The 18,730-nt window shown below is 43.6% G+C and overlaps 1 protein-coding gene across 3 annotated transcripts in view; it reads right to left on the bottom strand.

Moving 5' to 3' along the window:
- Positions 1-1,110: 1,110 nt before the first annotated feature.
- LOC144693322 (fibulin-7-like) overlaps positions 1,111-18,730 on the bottom strand; it is a 46,407-nt gene continuing 28,787 nt past the window's right edge. For 2 of the 3 annotated variants that reach the window (XM_078563116.1, XM_078563118.1), the window contains 4 exons: positions 11,715-11,843; positions 10,024-10,161; positions 9,708-9,846; positions 1,111-4,095 (listed from right to left, as the gene is read on the bottom strand). In XM_078563116.1, coding sequence (XP_078419242.1) covers positions 3,735-4,095; positions 9,708-9,846; positions 10,024-10,161; positions 11,715-11,843 — 767 coding nt within the window. In that variant the 3' untranslated portion in view covers positions 1,111-3,734. The remainder of the gene's footprint in view (positions 4,096-9,707; positions 9,847-10,023; positions 10,162-11,714; positions 11,844-18,730) is intronic. The other variant, XM_078563119.1, reaches the window with a different exon arrangement.

Here is an 18,730-nt window from a genome sequence, read left to right as displayed (position 1 = left end):
TGCTATTTTGTGTCTTCTGCTCTCAATGGACTGAGGGTGCCAGAGTCCAAATCACATTGCCTGCTCAATTCATGGTATCCAGTGAAATAGCCCGAATAAGAAAAGGGTGAACAATATAATGGAAGTGTGTTTCAGGCACTGTCTCAGCATTTTAAACATCCCTCCCTTCCTATTTTAACCAACCATGCCCTTGAGGCAAAGTGAATGTCCTGCTCCCAGGAGTATACCAACTCTGTGTGGAGTTCTTCCACTAGAGAAGATTGACATTGGCTCTCTCCCATTTGCCCTCTTCCCTCGTGAGAAGATGGCTGGACCTCCACATACTAGTAGCCAACATAAACATGGCAAAGACCAGGACCTCACCACCCCAGCAATCCTTCAACAGGCTGGGCCAACCTGATGCCCATTACCTTCAATAAAGCCATTTTGGAGCACTTAACTTCATTCTTTCTCTGTGCATATTGACCCATTATTTAACAGAAGGATCCAAAACTCAACAGATAAAGACTTTGAAGTAAAAATATACCTTTATGTACTGTAGCGATTTAAAAGGCTTTGTGGACATTTCGCAATTCTAATGTACTTTAGTCACAGTTTCTGTGAGGCTTAAGAGGCATAGGGGATAGAGTTTCCATGAAGATTGTCCTAGTCTTTTGCTGTAATTTAATGGAAATGCAGGAATAAGAGCTGTTCAGGCGTTTTCTCAGATCTTCACCTTAAGTTAGTGGAAAATTGGGACAACGCCATGAAAATTTATGGTGATAATGCAGCATGACATAAACTCAAATGGAGTGCTTTCAGGAAGGTAAATCCTCAGTGGCCTGAACAGCTTCAACTTATTGTTTCCTAACCATGGAGATGGCGGTGATGGAGGGAAGGAGGGCAGTATAAAGAGAGGAGAAATAACGATAATGAAGATAATGTTATACATGATTGAGATAAGAGGGACAATTAAAGTCGATGGTAGTAAAGATCATGAGGAAATTGAAACAGATAATGATGATGGGATATGAGATGAGCTGAAGAGGTGGAAATTTTGATAGAATAAATTATGAGATTGAGATTATAGGATGGAAATTAAACTGTTGTGATGGAGGTGATGGTGATAGAATGGTGATGGAGTGTTAGTTGAAAACAATGGCATAAAGTTGGTGATGGGATGAAGAATGAGATGGGATGGAGTGTTGATGTGAAGATGATGAGATAGACATAACGATGAGATGGAGGTGATGAAGATGGAGGATATGATAGAGGTGCTTATGATGAAGATGGTGGGATGTTGACATTGACGGTAAAGATAACATTGTTGAAATGATTATGATGACATAAAATAGCTACACGATTTACATCTGGCACATACTGCTTTGGCAAAGTTTGATCAGTCATGGGGAAATCACATGTTCAGCAGACATAGGAAAATGTCAAACTCCCTGGCCACACATAACCCCAAGCCCTGCCCCATTACACGAGCTCATTTTGGTTATCAGTTGGCACGAGAAAAAGTTCACATATTGCCCATATGAGTGTCATATTTTCATTTCCTGGCCTTTGAGAAATCAACTGATCTTCAAAGCAAGAGGAGCATTTTATACCTCAGCTTTCTTGATGATGATAGCATGGTGTAATGATAATGACACGATAATGGCGATGGAATGATAATGAGATAATAATGATAATGAGATGACAATGATGATCATCATGCAGCTGAAATTTCGGAGATGAGATTAAGGGAGTGAATGTGGCAGCAGTAGAGATGGGGAAAAGGTATCAGCCACCACAGGAATAGAGATAATAGAGATGAAGCCCCCATTCACTGTGCAATTTCTTAAATGCACACAAGTTAAAATAGAACTATTTTAACAATACAATAAGACAACTAGATGGTATACAAAACAGTTTATCCAGACGTGTAAATTTGACACGACTTTTAGTTCAAATCACTCACTGTCAAAACAGACCTGGATAGTTGAATACATGTGAAACAATTACTGTATGGTACACTGACATGGATTCGAGCAGGAAGGGGAGGTGGGGATAGCATTTAAGTGATGTCGAAAAGCTATAAATATTTTTGAATAATAAATCCTAATAAATATTTCACTAAAAGAATAATTATTATTCACTTAATATCACAAGTGCTGTAGTTTCCTCGGGGTTTAACACCCATCCCTATCTCCAGTGAGTATAAGACATGTTTACCTCCATACACAACACAGTCCTAAACTGAGCTGGTGAAACCAAGCTCACAAACACTGATTGTTCGAGTTTAGTCACATTTCTCCTCTAGATACTGAAAACCCGTGTCCTTCTTAACAGCTCTGATGGAAAGGGGAGGAGGGGACACACATACCGAGATAAAACAAGGCATTTAAAAATTCTCCCAGCATGCATTGGCACCTATTGCACTTCCTGTATGAGAACGTAGCTGTGATAATAACAATAACCAAGGGGTGAAGTTTGGGATGACCAACTCGGAGGAAAAAGAATAAGGGACACTTTGACCTGGGGTCAGGGGAAGGGAGGGAGGAAGGCCGCACTCAGGGGGAGGGGAGTGGGTCACCAGGGGCCTAGGGCTGAGCTTAGAGGAAGGACAGTGAGGCTGGGGGAAGGGAGAAAGGGGGCTGAGACCAGGCTTGGAGGGAGGGTGGATGGGGAGGCCAGTGACACAGGTTCGGGGTGCACAGTGAGGGGAGCCAGGGGACCAGGGCTGGGCTTGGAGGGCAGGCGGGCTGGCCGGTGCCAGAGGGGGGTGGGAAAGAAGAGGGAGAGAACCAAGGGCGTGGCGCAATCTGAAGTGAACTCGGAGGCCGCCAGGAGCAAGGTGGACTGCTGCCTTCGTGCTGACACAACGCCACGATTTCAACGCGAGTAAAAAGGTGAGTCAACTAAATTTATGTTTCTGTAAGTCAGTGCTAAATGTTTAGAATTAGCTGTTTCAAAAATTAGTTGAAAAATGAATTTTGCTTCTTCTTCCCTTCTCTCCTCAGCCTGGCCAGTCCATCTCCTCCTCCTCCTCCTCCTCCTCGTGGCCAGGTGAGTGGGCCAACAGGAGAGCGCAATGCACATGTGCAGGTGTTCACTGCCCATGCACAGAAATCAAAGATAGTCGGACTCTGCAGCAGTCTCCCAATCACAGTCCCAGGACAAACGGCAACAACCAATCCGGAAAATGACAGGACGAGGCCGTAAAATATGGGACGGTTGGTCACCCTGGAGGAGTTATTTAGTTACGCACTGTGGCCCCATCCACACATCTCCTTATGGCGGGTAGGGGAGGGAGACAGAGGAGAGGGAATGGAAACTCATAACTGCTGCTGTTATAACTCTGAATGTTATACCATTGGCTAATGCCACCCACTTTAATAACATCGCCATACTAGGCTAGCGATAACTAATGTTGAGCTGAGGGGAGGGGGTCTTTGTGAGCAGTGAAGACCCTGTCTTATCACACATGCAGGGTCCTTATACATAGTTAGTTCAGCCGCCATTAAAATATTACAACTATCAGCCTCTCTCTCTCTCCATTATCCAGTTCTTCAGCCTTGTTCCTTTGTGGGCTTCTCCCTTCCTTCTGGTGAAGCAGTAGCGCATATGTTTGTAGTTGTGTAGCTTGATATTCTAATCGTTTTGTTTTTAAAAGCACTTTAACTCTCTATTGGTTACACACACAATTTATCCTGGCTCTCTTTAAAAAGAAAACAGAAGCAGGAGTCACACCGGAAGATGGATGTTGTCTAGAAGTTGTATCGTGAGACGAAGATGATGACCTTGGAGATGTGCTTTGTCAGGACTGTTTTTCTAGAGAGTTCTGTCATTTCCATCTCAACCTCCAAGGTGGCAGGGCCTTGGATAGGGTGTACCAGCACCAGCTCCCCCGTCTGCCTGTCCGAGCGCTGGATGGAGAAATGGTTCTGCCCGGTGCCCCCCACGATGCTGAAGCGCATGGTGTCACCTGTGAATCGGCTGCTCGTCATCCGGAACAGGGCCCTTGGGGTTCGCAGGTTGGAGGTTAAGGTTAGGTAATGAAAGGTAATGGAGTACGCAGCATTTGCGCACTGTTTGTTTTCCATTGGACATGGATTTCTCTCACATTTGCTGGGGAGAAAAGGGAAAATTGTCAGAGCTAGGAACAAAGAAAGGTTATAAAAACAATAATTCCAATAATTTATATAGATTTTTCTTTTCCCACCTATTTCCATTATTTTTAAATCTATACCTGTAATGCCCTGTTAGTCTTTCCACCCCCACCCCCACTAGAGCTATACCTTGAGTGTCCTGCCATCCATTCTTAGTTGGCACATTCTCTTAGATAATATCACCACCTTTAACAGCTCTTTGTTCCTTTGTCTGTGACATCTTTTGATTATCTGCTCCTATCATCCTATCACTGCTTGCTTGTCCTTACAACCACCCCCCACCCCGCCCAACTTCTCTCCCCCCACCGCCCCCCCCCACCTTAAACCAGCTTATATTTCACCCCTCTCCTAACTCTACTCAGTTCTGTTGAAGGGTCATGAGGACTCGAAACGTCAACTCTTTTCTTCTCTGCCGATGCTGCCAGACCTGCTGAGTTTTTCCAGGTATTTCTGTTTTTGTTTTGGATTTCTAGCATCCGCAGTAGTTTTTTGTTTTTAGAAAGGAATTGGGTTGGGAACTTGTCAGAGGGATAGACATGGTGAACCTGCAGGATCTTATTGAGAAGGGATATTACTGAAAGAGCTGGTGGTTGCCTGCAGTAAAAACTGAGCTGAGTATTGGTGGCTATTCAGGTATATCAGTATCTGCATATTTAGGCTGTCAGTTTTAACACACAGTGAATGATGAGATCCTGTTTACATTGTATTTCAGCTTATACTGCTGTACACGGTGTGCTCTTTAGAGAAGCAGCCAGATATTTGCATAATAATTATGGATAGAGTAAGCTAATTGGCTCATCTCAGTTCCTTTCCTCTCCCCCTCCTCCCACTCCAACCCATTGCAGTTTCCAATTGTGTCGAGTGACCGAGGGTTTCTGCCTCCACTACTATCTCAGGGAACCATTCTATGTGATGATCACTCGATTGGCTAGATCTTGATTTGTGCAACAGTACAAAATGCATAACGCTAACCCATTTTACATCTCTGTCCATCTCTATATATCTGTCGAATTCAACCTAGAGATATTGGGCTGTTGTTTTGCTATCACTTGTTTTACACTTCACACAAAGTCAAGGCCAACCAGTGTGGAGAACAAATTCCTGATATCAGTCCCAAAATGATCTGTCAAGTGTTCGAACCTCAGTCCCTTTTACAAGACAAGGACACTTACTAGAAAGTAATTACCCAGCTTTGCCTAACTCATACTGTTTACTAATTATTTATAAGATCACCTTGCAAACAACTCAACGCCTCAGTAAATTATCTTACTCAGCAAGTAAGATAACTTTTCAGATGGACCCTTTATACCACAATATAGGCAATGTTAAATATATAAATAGACTTTCTACATCATCAGTGATGTAAAGACACATGACAGAGTACTGAGGGATGGCTGTGTGAAGCCTCATGCTAAGCCTTGTCCTGTATATAGTTAAAAGAATGTTTAATAGAAGATAAAGTTTATCAAGATCCTTGCCTCCAGCAATCTCTATCGATCCTGACCAAGGACAACCTAAGCCAAGATGCACAACGATGATAACACATGATGGTAGTGGTAAAAACAACAGAAAAAGCACCAAGGAAAAATCCCAAGTCTGAGGGCAGAAAAAAAGAGCCCAGCAACTGCCAAAGCAGCAAGTAAAACAACTGTGAGGAAAGAACAACATGGAAAAATCATCAACAGAACTCGGAAAAAGGCTAGAGTGAAGAAAAGCCAAGGAGAAAATCTTACCCTTACCAGAGTGCTTTGACCACGTGGAAGGCCTGGGTCAAGCCAAGGAGTGACAGAACTGGCCTCATAGGTTTTCCAGGTACAGAATCACTTCGGGACTAGCAGAGAAGCCTATCAAGGAACAGGCCAGTACCTTTCTCTATGCCATAGGCGGTAGCACAGACAAGGTAATGGTCAGAAAGGGCATAAAAGAAGGAATGGTGACATATGAAGACGTTACAAAAGCTTTCGATATATATTTCAGCCTTAGAAAGAACATAATCATAGAAAGGATGAAGTTCAATAGATGTACCAAAGACTGGGAGAGAGGGTAAGATTCCTTCATTAATGATTTATATTGACTAGATAAGAATTGCAAATATGGAGCCCCGAAAGATGAATCAATTCAGGATTGCACTCATGTAGGAGTCTTAAAGGAGACTTTATCAGATTTTCTACAGTCGAGGGAGGATTTAACGCTATCAAAGGCTGTGCAGATAACAAGACAGACAGAAGTGAGAAAGCAAAAATTGTGTATTTATTTGAGATAACAGGGAGATTTCATAGAGAAAATCGAATGACAGTGCAGTTGTAGGACACAGACGTAGCAGTGCATCTACTCAAAAACAGGGAAAGAGCAAAGAAGCTGCAGTCGATGCCATTAATCAGTGTTCTCGCTGTGACGGGAAAAGGCTGCATTGGTGCGAAGAATGTCCCGCCAAAAAATGTGGAGTGCCGTTCCTGTACGAGGAGGGGACACTTTAAAGCTGTATGCTGCAGCAAAAAGCTCCCAACTCAGGAACTTAAAGAAAAACCAATTAAAGTAAGTAGCATTCAAGAAATTGAAGATGCAAAAGACAAGAGTGCCTTCCTTCAGGATCTAAAGGGAACAATTGGAGCACAGGCATTATGGTCAATGGACATAAAATTAACTTCAAATTAGACACCGGAGCAGGAGTTTTAGTTCCTTCAGACACAGAACAGCGGCTAAAGCAAGACTTCCTCTAGCCATCAACCATACAACTCCACGGCCCAGGAGGCATTCAACTGAAGGTCAAGGGACAATTGACTGCTACACTTCAGTACAAAGAAAGAGAAAGTACAGAAACTTTGTATGTGATCCAAAAATCAAGGGCAGAATTTTGCCGTCAGCGAGCAGGGGGCGGGGCCCGCTTACCGATGCGTAAAATGACGTGGGATGACGTTGGGAGGAACCCCCCCCACATCATCGCGCCCCATTTAAATTTTCAGGAAGGAGGGGGCGCAGCAAAATCAGCTGTACGCCCGCCGACCTGTCAATGGCCAATTGAGGCCATTGACAGGATCATTTAAACAATTAAAGGACCTGCCCGTCCAACCTTAAGGCTGGCGGGCAGGCCAGAAGCCCTGGCGGCAACTAGAAAAAACATGAAACCTCATCCCGCGGTGGGATGAGGTTTCATGCAGGGTTTTAAACAGTTTAATAAAGTTTTACTGTAATTTATGAACATGTCCCATGAGGGGGACATGTTAAGGATTTTTTTGTTCTATTTTTAATATATTTTTTAAGTGTCAGCGCTCTCCCTGAGGCAGCACTTAGCCTCAGGGAGATGTGCGCTCTTCCGTGCGCATGTGCAAAAGAGTGCACTCTCGCTTTTGGGGACATCACGCTGGGCGGGCCTTAATTGGTCCGCCCACATAAAATGGCGGCGGGGCCCGCTTCTCCGGCAGGGATCTGCTCCCCGCCCGCCAGAGATTGGGTTGAGCCCGCCCGCCCGACAGGCAGAAAATTCTGCCCCAAGAGAGAGTGTTCACTTTTAGGCCAAAAGCTTTGCACAGGTCTAAAACTTATCTGTAAAGCAGAAGAATTGGGAAGCCAAGACAAAGAATTCAGGGCAGAATTTCCAAACTTATTTAGAGGCCTTGGGAAGCTGAAAACAGCCACACACGTCCAAAGAAAACAAAGAACTACAGCGGATGCTTTGTCATGTATTCCTGTTGAAAAGCTTGGACAAAAGGGTGTAAAATTTTGTTGAAGATGTGGAGCCCTATACTTCACTGATCACAAAATTTCTACCAGCAGCCACACGGGGGCTAAACGAAATTCAAAAGGCACAAAATGATGAAGGATGGGCTAAAATTCAGGGATTCTGCATCAAAGAATAGCCAGAATGCGTTCAAAATAATCTCACCTGAAGTAATGCTTTCAGTAACAAAGACATCCCAGTGTTGTGGATGACTTGCTGATTTATGATGAGAGATTGGCCATACCTGGAGTCCTCAAACTCAAGATCCTTCAGGGATTACACCAGGGACAGTGTCAGGGTGCATAACTTTGTTTGGCAGCCAAGAGTCTCAAAATCATTCGAAGAAATGATTTCAAACTTCATCACCTGTGCAATCCATCGCCAGGAGCAAAGAGAACCATTGATGGTATCTTCATTTCCACCCAGACCATGGGAACGTCTCAGAATGGGTCGGGAAGACATTCCTCAGAGTTGTTGACTATTACTCCAGATGTATTGAGGTTAAACGTCTGCATAGTTCCACCTTGGAAGCTGTCATTACGCTACCAAAAGAAATTTTTGCCACACACGGCATTCCACACCTAGTCATTTCAGACAATGGCTCACAGTTTGCCAATGAATGTTGAATGTTTTAAGCAGTTCACAGACCCACATGGCTAGCTCAGCCAGATACCTGCAAGCTAATGGGGAGGCTGAAAGGAGTGAGGACAGTTAAGGCTTTCTTGAAGAAAAATGACAATATCAGCCTGGCACTATCGAGCTACCATTCCAAACTGCGCCAGAATGGTTTGGCTCCGTGCAAACTTCTAATGGGAGACAACTGTAGACTCAACTTCTTGTTCTTCCACACACGCTTATGCCATGTCTTAAGGCAGAAGATATAGAGAAAGTGAGAGAGACACAGGGCGAATATTGTGCAAATCAAACCAGAAACTATAGTCAATGCCATAGAGTATATCATTTACCAGAACCCCAGGCAAGGGAGTCAGTCCGGATTCATGACCAAAATCACGAAGGCCGTGTTTTGGAAAAAAACACTACATCCACGATCATATCTTATGGAAACTGAAAATGGAATAGCGAAAGGAAACAGAATCGCACTCGTATCGACAAGACGTTCAACGGAAGGGACCAGTTACCCAGACGATCAGGAAATTGACCTGAAACGGCAAGCTGGTGGTCTCTGATGATTCACATACTATTCTACCGAGTTTGAGACAGCACAAGGAGAACTTGAATCCTATACATCTTCCAAGGGAGCCGAGAACAAGGTCCAGGAGATGTGGTGATTTCACCACGATGGTTACCTCTGTGAACCTAGGATGAAGGCAGAGACTTCAGGAGGTGGGGGGGAAGATGTAGGATAATGTAAATAATATGTTGAATAGAGTCAGAGACTTGGGGGGAGATGTAGTGTAAAGGCCTAACGTTAAATATGTAACTGGACAGTCTACATCATCAGTGATATAAGACCACATGACAACAGAGCATAACGAGAAATAGTTCTATGTGAAACCTTGTGCTGAGCTTTATCCTGTATATAATTAGAAGAATGTTTAATAAAAGATAAAGTTTATCAACAGCCTTTCCTCCAGTAGTCTCTATCGATCCTGACCAACCTAAATGAAGACCCACAACGATGATATCACCGCTCAGGTGCCATTTTTGAGACTGCAGGTCCAGTTTTCTCATTTCTTATATCTCAGCAACAAGGGATCAGTTAATTGGTTCCTCACTGTGCTGCCCTATACTTCAATACTTTCTTGCATCGAGTTTTGCTTACTGAAACACAATAATGAGATACCAATCCCTCTTTATACCCAATAGAGACTTTTATGAGCACCAGCACTTACAATTGTGATGTTTTTACGTAGCTAGCATTGAGGCGAGACTTGGGACACTCCGGGCGGACACAGTGGAATCCACCATGTACATTAATGCAAATCTCCTCTCTGGTACAGTTGTGTTGATTGCTTGTACACTCATTAATATCTGTAGAAGTAAGATAATAATAATGATAAAATAGATGACAGTGCACAGCTTGCCCAATCACATTGAGGATAAGATAGCAGTAGCGAGTTACAGCGAGTATAATGGGGTATAAGATAGGCAGTAGTGAGGTATGTAGACAAAAACAGATGGCAGGATAGGAGGATCAGGTGTGCTTACCTTCACAGGCCCGTGAATCCTCCAGTAAGTTGTATCCAGGGGGACATGCACAATGATATGAACCAGGTGTGTTCACACAAGAATGTACACAGAGGCGAGCTAATCGGCCTGTCTGAAACAGCTCACACTCATCCACATCTGAAAGAGAGAGAGATAGAGTGACAGGTGACAATTTGGGGAACACTGGGAGTGTTGTCAGTGTGCTGCTGAGCAGTGTATTTGTTAGATTTTGGGGAGTGATTGTAACAGGAAGAACAGGCAAGAGCCACCATTATACAAGAGTGGGCTTCTGAAACCTGTTATGGGGGAAGACCATGAAATGTGGACAGCTTAGAAGAGTTCAGGAAACAATTCAGGGCATTTTTGGAAGGAGGGAGGGAGGGAGGGGGAGAGAGCGCACGGGAGAGAGAGAGCGAGTGCGCAAGAGCGTCTGTTAACTGCTTCTCACCTAAAGGATAGAAATCTGGAACTCTCTCTCCCAAACAGTAGTGGGTACTGGGTTAATTGGAGTTTAAAGGCAAGATCAATAGATTTTTGTTAGTGTAGTAATTATGGTTTTATTTAGTATATAATGTACCTTTAAGAATAATACTTGTTAGGCAAGATCACACGATCTGTAGTAATCAACAGGAGAAAAGCAGGGGCTACCTCAGCAGTCAGTGTAGAGTTAGAGTTGGAGTTGAAAGCACACGTGTAGTTGCTGCTAAGTATATTGTAAATAAACTTAATGTTTCCACCAAAAAGGTGTTTGCTGATCAACTCCTATCATTAATAGTACAACTCGGCCATCCTACAACAGTTAGGGTTTTGAGGAATATGGAGCAAAGGTGGTAAATGGAGTTAAGCTACTGATCAGCCATGATCAAATTGAACAGTGGAGTAGGATTGAGTGGCTGAATGGCCTAATCCAAGTCTGGAGGAGGGTAGGTGGAAAAGACCTTTAAAAAGGGATCAAATCTTTGAGCCTAAATGGTCTTTTTTCAAAGAATTCTGATATTAAGTAAAAATACTGAAAAGTGGGCATCACTTTATCAATATAACTCTGTAGTAATCAATCACCTGCATCTTACCAAAGATCACAGCAAATAGAAGCAGGAGTAAGCCATTTGGCCCCTTGAGTCTGCTCCACCATTCAGAGTAGAGGGCAGACTCAAGGCAAGTCCTGCTCACTCATCTCCTCTGTGCTCACTGACCTAGATTGGATCCTGCTCTGGTAATGTGTTGATTTAAAAGTTCTCAGCCTTGTTTTCAAATTCCTCCAGGTCCTTGCCCCTCCCTGTATCTGTAATCTCCTCCTTCCTCACTACCCTTTAGGATCACTACACCCCTCCAATGCTGACCTCTTGCACATCTCTAATTTTCATCACTCCAATAGTGGTGACAGTGTCTTCAGCTCTGGAACTCCCTCCTTAAACCTCTCAGTCTCCCCTTAAAACCTAGCACATTGATAAAGCATTTGCTCACCTATTCTTAACATCTCCTTATGTGGCTCAGTGTCATATTATTTTTGATAATGCAGTTTGGGTTGTTTTACCACATTGAAGGCGCTGTGTAAATTCAGGTTTTCGCCTAGTTCAAAAGTGAGCTGGATGATTGTGACCAGTTTGAAATTCGCGCAAAGAACCATTCTTGCCTTGTGAAATGGGTTGCATTGACAGCTTCAGTTGCAATTGCAATAGATGCCACCTTACCTCGACACTGTCTAATATCCTTCCCACTGAGGCGGAAGCCTGACTCGCAGCTGCAATGTTGTGAGCCTTGGACATCTGTGCACCGTGGCTGGCGACTGAAGGATGGGTCACTCTGTGATGTAGTCCACTCTGTCGTCAGTAAGAGGAGATTTGTATAAGTAACAGCCAAGTGTACAAAAGCATGGAAGTGATGCTAAGCCTTTATAAATTACTGGAAAGGCCTCAGCTGGAGTACTGTGTTCCATTCTATGCAGCACACTTTAAGAAGGATTCTAAGGCCTTGTGGAGGGTGCAGAAGGAGATTTAACAGCATGATATCAGGGATAAAAACAAAAAACTACTGCGGATGCTGGAAATCCAAAACAAAAACAGAATTACCTGGAAAAACTCAGCAGGTCTGGCAGCATCGGTGGAGAAAAGAGTTGACGTTTCGAGTCCACATGACCCTTCAACAGAACTGAGTGTAATTAGGAGAGGGGTGAAATATAAGCTGGTTTAAGGTGGGGGGCTGGGGGAGTGAAGTTGAGGGTGGGGTGGTTGTAGGGACAAGCAAGCAGTGATAGGAGCAGATAATCAAAAGATGTCACAGACAAAAGGATCAAAGAGGTGTTGAAGGTGGTGATATTATCTAAGAAAAGTGCTAATTAAGAATGGATGGCAGGACACTCAAGGTACAGCTCTAGTTGGGGTGGGGGTGGTACAACTTATACCTTGTCAGTCTTTCCACCCCACCCCCACTAGAGCTGTACCTTGAGTGTCCTGCCATCCATTCTTAATTAGCACTTTTCTTAGATAATATCACCACCTTCAACACCTCTTTGTTCCTTTGTCTGTGACATCTTTTGATTATCTGCTCCTATCACTGCTTGCTTGTCCCTACAACCACCCCACCTTCAACTTCTCTCCCCCCGCCCCCCACCTTAAACCAGCTTATATTTCACCCCTCTCCTAACTACACTCAGTTCTGTTGAAGGGTCATGTGGACTCGAAACATCGACTCTTTTCTTCTCCACCGATGCTGCCAGACCTGCTGAGTTTTTCCAGGTAATTCTGTTTTTGATATCAGGGATAACTGATTTTAGTTATGTGGAGAGAGTAGAGGAGGTACAATTGTTCTCCGTGAAGGAGAGGAGGTTAAAGAGAGATTTAAAAGAAAGGTTCAGAATTATGAGGGGCTTTGATAGCGTATATAGGGAGAAATTGTTTCCACAGGCAAGAGCATCAGTAACCAGGTGCCACAAATTTTAAAAATCTGTGAAAAGAACCAGGATGGAGATGAGGAGACTTTTGTTTTCAACAAACGCAATGAGTTATGGCCTGGAATGCACTATCTAAAAGGGTGATGAAAGCCGATTCAAGAATAATTCTCAAAAAGGGAATTGGATAGATATTTGAGAAGGAAAAATTTGCAAATCTATGGGCTGATGAACTAAGCTATGTGAGGGGATCATCAGCTTTGTCTGGTGGAGATAGAGGACATCAGCCCTCTGAGTGTTCGAAGTCTGGAATGAGGAAGAGGAAGAGGCAAGTGATCATCGCAACAGGACAGTGGCTCTGAAGGTGGACACCAGCAAGATGTGCGTCACATCCAGGACACCCTCCTGACAAGGTGGGCTTTTGGACCAGTCACCTCAAAGGTTTGGCACCTTACCGAGTGTTATTCCATAGTTAGCAATAAAACCTAGCTGCAAAAAATGCTATTGCTTACAGGAGAAATGACTGGCACAATATTGCATCTGACCCTTGGCAACTGGCACAATGGACTGAATGGCCTCCTTTTGTGCCACGTTTTTCTATGGTATTGTGAGTGAATACACAGTGCGGTGCTTCTAAGAGCACACCCGTATATACATACACACACTTGCACATGACATAAACACAAAAATTCTGGAATAAAAAACCAGTTCATCGGAAAGAACTAATAGTAAATAGCAAGAGAGGGCGAGAAAGTTAGAGTGACAATTAGAAAGATAGCGAGCAGGAGAGCAAACCAAAGAAGCAAGACAAAAAGTAAGAAAAGAGAGAAAGAAACAATGAACAACTCGCCAAGGCTTCTTCGCAAAATCTCCCAAAACCTGCGACTTCCACCACCTAGATACTAGGTCCTTGAAGGCCAAGGACAGCAAGTATATGGAAACACATCATGGATAGGGGATTGGTTGGCTAACTGGAAGCAGAGAGTAGGGACAAATAGGTCATATTTGGGTTGGCAAGCTGTAACCAGCAGAGTGCCACAGGGAACAGTGCTTTAGCATCAACTATTGCATATTTAGATAAATGACCTGGATGAAGGGATCAAATGTATAGTTACTAACTTTCCTATCTTTGTGTTATCAGCAAAATAAGTTGTGAGGAGGACATAAAGAGGGTCTACAAAGGGAGTTAGATAGGTTAAGTGAATGGACACAAAAGAGGCAAATTGAGTATAATGTGGGAAAATGTGAACTCGTCTACTTTGGCAAGAATAGAAAAGTAGTATGTTATTTAAATGGAGAAAGATTGTAAAACTCTGCAGTACAGAGGGATCTGGGTATCTTGGTACATGAATCACAAAAAGTTAATATGCAGATGCAGCAAGTGATTAGGAAGACGAATGGAATGTTGGCCTTTATTGCAAGCAGAATGCAATATAAAAGTAGGGAAGTTTTACTACAACTGTATAGAGCATTAGTGAGACTATATCTGGAGTACTGTGAACAGTTCTTATCTCCTTAGTTGAGAAAAGGTATTAGAAACAGTTCAGAGAAGGTTCACTCGACTGATTCCTGGGATGAAGGGGTTGTTACCTTTTGAGGAAAGGTTGCACAGGTTGGAGTTTAGAATAAGAGGTGATCTCATTGAAACATATAAGATCCTGAGGGGACTTGACAGGGTGGATGCTGAGAGGATGTTTCCCCTTGTAAGAGAGACTAGAACCAGGGGATTCAGTTTAAAAATAAAGGGTCTCCCATTTAAGACGGAGATGAGGAGAAATTTTTTTCTCTGTGGGTCGTTGGTCTGTGGAATTCTCTTCCCAGAGAGCAGTGGAGGCTGGGACATTGAATATTTTAAGGCTGAGTTAGATGGAGTCTTGATTGACAAGGGAATCATAGGTTACAGGGGGTAGGCAGGAAAGTGGAGTTGAGGCCACAATCAGATCAGCCATGATCTTATCAGATGGCGGAGCAGGCTCGAGGGGCCAAATGACCTACTCCTGCTCCTAATTCGTAAGCTCGTACGTTCGTAACACCACCTCCTCCAGGTTACCGTCCAGGCTTGGACGGAAGTGTCAATTCCTTCACAGTTGCTTAGTCAAAAACTTTCACTCAGCGCTGTGGAAGCACCATAACCACATAAGATAAAGGCTTACTGCCGCTTTCGCAAAGGCAACTAGGGGTAGGCAAAATAAATCTCAGGCGGACGCAAAAGATCCCACGGCACTATTTGAAGAAGAGCAAGGGAATTCTTCTGATGTCCTTGGCAATATTCATCCCTTGACCAGCATCACTAAAAACAGATTATCTGGTCACTATCATGTTGCTGTTTGTGGGAGTTAGTCATGTGCAGATCAGCAGCTGTGTTTCCTACATTACAACAGAGACTACGCTTCATTGGCTGTAAAGTGTTTTGAGACATCCCGAGGTTGTAAAAGGCACTATATAAATGCAAATTCTTTTTTTCCTTCTTTTCATACACAAAGGAACCCATGAGCTCTATAGTACCATGATGCAGTAGATTGTTCCCTCTTCCCTCATTTGCACATACAGGAGCTAACACTGACACAAAACTATAACCGAACCGCCCAGAAGCAAAGTACTCTCTGGTGGGGACTGTCAATGTAAATGACTTGACACTGAGGCACACACAAGTCATTGATGTCCTTGGGATAATCCCCTTACTTCCTGTGCATTGTACATGCTCAGGAGCTGACATAGCGACACAAGCCATTTGAATTGATTTTTCAAAATTACAAATTCCGGATGCTGAACAGCTCTCTCTCAACGTGTTAGATGCAATTAGCTAAATTACAGACTTGGTTGTGTCCCAGGTGTGATATCTATGTATTTCAGATAGTATACAATACCGACAGTTAGATATGGCTCAGTGGTAGCACTCTCTCTTCCACATCTGAAGGTTGCAGGTTCAAGACCCACTCTAGAGGCTTGAGGACATAACTTGGGCTGGTGTCTGAGTCCTATGCTGAGGGAGTGCTGAACTGTTGGATGTGCCATGTTTTGGATGAAACAGTAAACCAAGACCCTGCCTGCATTCTCAGGTGAACATAAAAGATCCAATGGCTTTTTTTTTGGAGAAAAGCAGGAGAGTTCCCCCTGGTGTCCTGGTCGATAGTTACACCTGATCTAGTCATTATTTTATTGCTGTTTCTGGGGCCTTGCTGTGCTCAAATTGGCTGCCAGCTTTCTTACATTACAGTGAGTGTGCTTTAGAAAGTATTTAATTGGTTGTAAAGTGCCTTTGGAGTGCCCCAAGGGCATGAAAGGCATAATATATATGCAAGCTGCTCTGATCCATTTGTCTGTCTTTCTTTTTCCTGATTTTTTTTTGTGCACAGAGTCTCTCCAATCACTGGAGAAGCAGAACCTTCACAGAACTGGCCTGGTCACTGGGAGTCATGATTAAACTCCATGACTGGCTGCCTCCCACATAATGTATGACTGATCAATGAGAGAATGAGATGACGGAGAGGCTGGAAGCTATTTATCTCTCCGCTGTGCTTTTCAATCGCTAAGTTCCATCCTTTGTTGTTGTAACTGATCTCTGCCCCTGAGCAGCAAGCGTGTTCTATTTTTTTTTGAAGGAAACAGGGGTCCCATTGTCACTGGAGATACCTTGAGATCAATCCCAAGTGATTGAGATAGCTAGCATTAGACGAGACTCGCATTCCCGAATAGAAATCAGCCTGGCAACCTTCCCCGATTCCCACAGAGCACGCTGCTAAAAGCGGCAAGAGCCAACGTTTTCTATCCAAAATTTTGCACCGTCTGCCAGACTTACAGCCTGGTTTAAGCTAGCTGATTTATACCAATTGTTTAATGATTATTGCACATCACTATGAGTTAAATACCTTCTATTACCTATGAAGATAGTTCAAGTCACTCCCCTCTCAGCTCTGCCCCAGATCATGTTACAGTCCCCATCACTTACACTGTCTGCACTTAGCAGGGCCAACCACCCATACAGGGCAAACATTGCCAACTGTCTGCAATCACCATTGGGTGTCAATCACAAGGGTGGCACTAAAATGTATTACATGCAGCAGCTACTTATGGGAAGCTCAGCACTTAGCTTAGATTTAAAACCTCCAGAGATTTCAGGCAAAGCCAAGCTTTTAAACACTTCCTATCAGCAGCTCAAATCATTAACAACTCCAGGAGGCAAATCGGAAAGTGGAGACTTTTCTCGTCTCTCCCAGGGAATTACATGGCTGAGGGAGGGCGAGCGCAAGTGGGAGAAAGTGATAGAGACTTGGATTTAAATAGCATCTTTCACAATCTCAGGGCATCCCAAAGCGCTACACAGCAGATAAAGCACTTTTGAAAGGCTGTCACTCCTGCAATGTAGGAAATACGGCAGTTAATTTGCACACAGCAAGATCCCACAAACATCAATGTGATAATGGCCAAGCGATCTGTTTCTAGTGATGTTGGTTAAAAAAATAAATAATCGGCCAAGATACCAGGGAGAGGTTGGCTCTCCTTCAAATAGTGCCGTGGGATCTACGAGGGCAAGTTGGGCCTTGGTTTAACATCTCATCCAAAAGACAGTGCAGCATTCCCTCAGTACTGAACCAGAGCACCAGCCTGGATTTTGAGCTCAAGCTTGTGGAAGTGTCTAGTCGAGATGCTTCAGCCATCATAAATGTTGTGGCAATGTTGGTGGACGATCTGCTCTTTTCCTGCCTGCCATACTCATACCTTCACATTTACTGGCCAGAATGTATCACAGATGAATCGCATTTGCACAAACTCGCCCTGTTATATGTACTGTCTGAGTCTCTGTTCAGCTTCTCCCAAGTCCCTCTTTCCCTTCATAACACGTTACACCCTCTTCTTGGCTCTTATTGCCATTCCTCTCGCATTAGGATTGTCAACTCTGGTTCAATATATCCCTAGATGTTTCATCACATGGTCTCTTGCCTCCAACTGCCCCACACTTCCCCTCTTGGTTGGCCAACATGTTCATTCTCACGGTGCACCACCTTCTCATATGAATTGGAGACTCCTCAACAATTCTTGACCATCAGTCTCACAGCCTTTTCTCCTCATCTCCAATACTTATAAAGCTAATAAACAGAAATACATTAAGAAAATAGGGGAAAAAAGGAATGCCATAATTTGTTTTTTTTTTCTCTGTTTATTGCTCGCAATAGCATCCTGGAGATTAATCTTCAATTGCCGGAGACTGCAGGTGAATCTTGGGAGGGTTGCCGACCCCCTCTTTCCCTGCTCCTTTCTTTCTTAAATTTAAAAAAAAACAAGAAAATGATGGAAACATGGAGAAGGTCGGTCAGCCATTGAAAGACGAAAAGCGATATCATGGTTCAGCCTCACAAGTGCGTGCAGTCAGGCACGAAGAGTCCCATGTACAGACCCAGAACTATCTGTCCAAGGAAGCAAAGGGGAAACTACTACATATAGAGGCTGAGGTTTTATGGATGTGATTTAAATTCTTATTGATATCGACCATCTGCTTGAGTAACCAGCTCCTTACAGCAGTCATCCCAAAGTGGCCTGTCAAGTCATCCCTCTCATACTATTGCAACATAGGGCCGGGTTTTACATTCCCAAATTGGGTATGCTCCCCGCCCATCCACCCCGTGTTGGTGAAATATTCGGCTTGATGACATCGGGTCGTCATCGCGCCAATCTCTGGTAATGAGGAAGGCCTGGGGATGCCAAAATTGGAAGCCCATCCGCCATTTTGAAACCATTAACTAACAAGCTATTAAGCTCTTAACAACCGAATCGTCCGCAATTTTTCCTTGCCCACTGTGTTTTTTGGGTGTCAGACGTAAA

This window comes from Cetorhinus maximus, chromosome 18 (genome assembly GCF_964194155.1).
Source record: "Cetorhinus maximus chromosome 18, sCetMax3.hap1.1, whole genome shotgun sequence".
NCBI lineage: Eukaryota > Metazoa > Chordata > Chondrichthyes > Lamniformes > Cetorhinidae > Cetorhinus > Cetorhinus maximus.
Note: the sequence above shows the minus strand (reverse complement) of the source record. Positions and strands in the feature narration are given on the sequence as shown.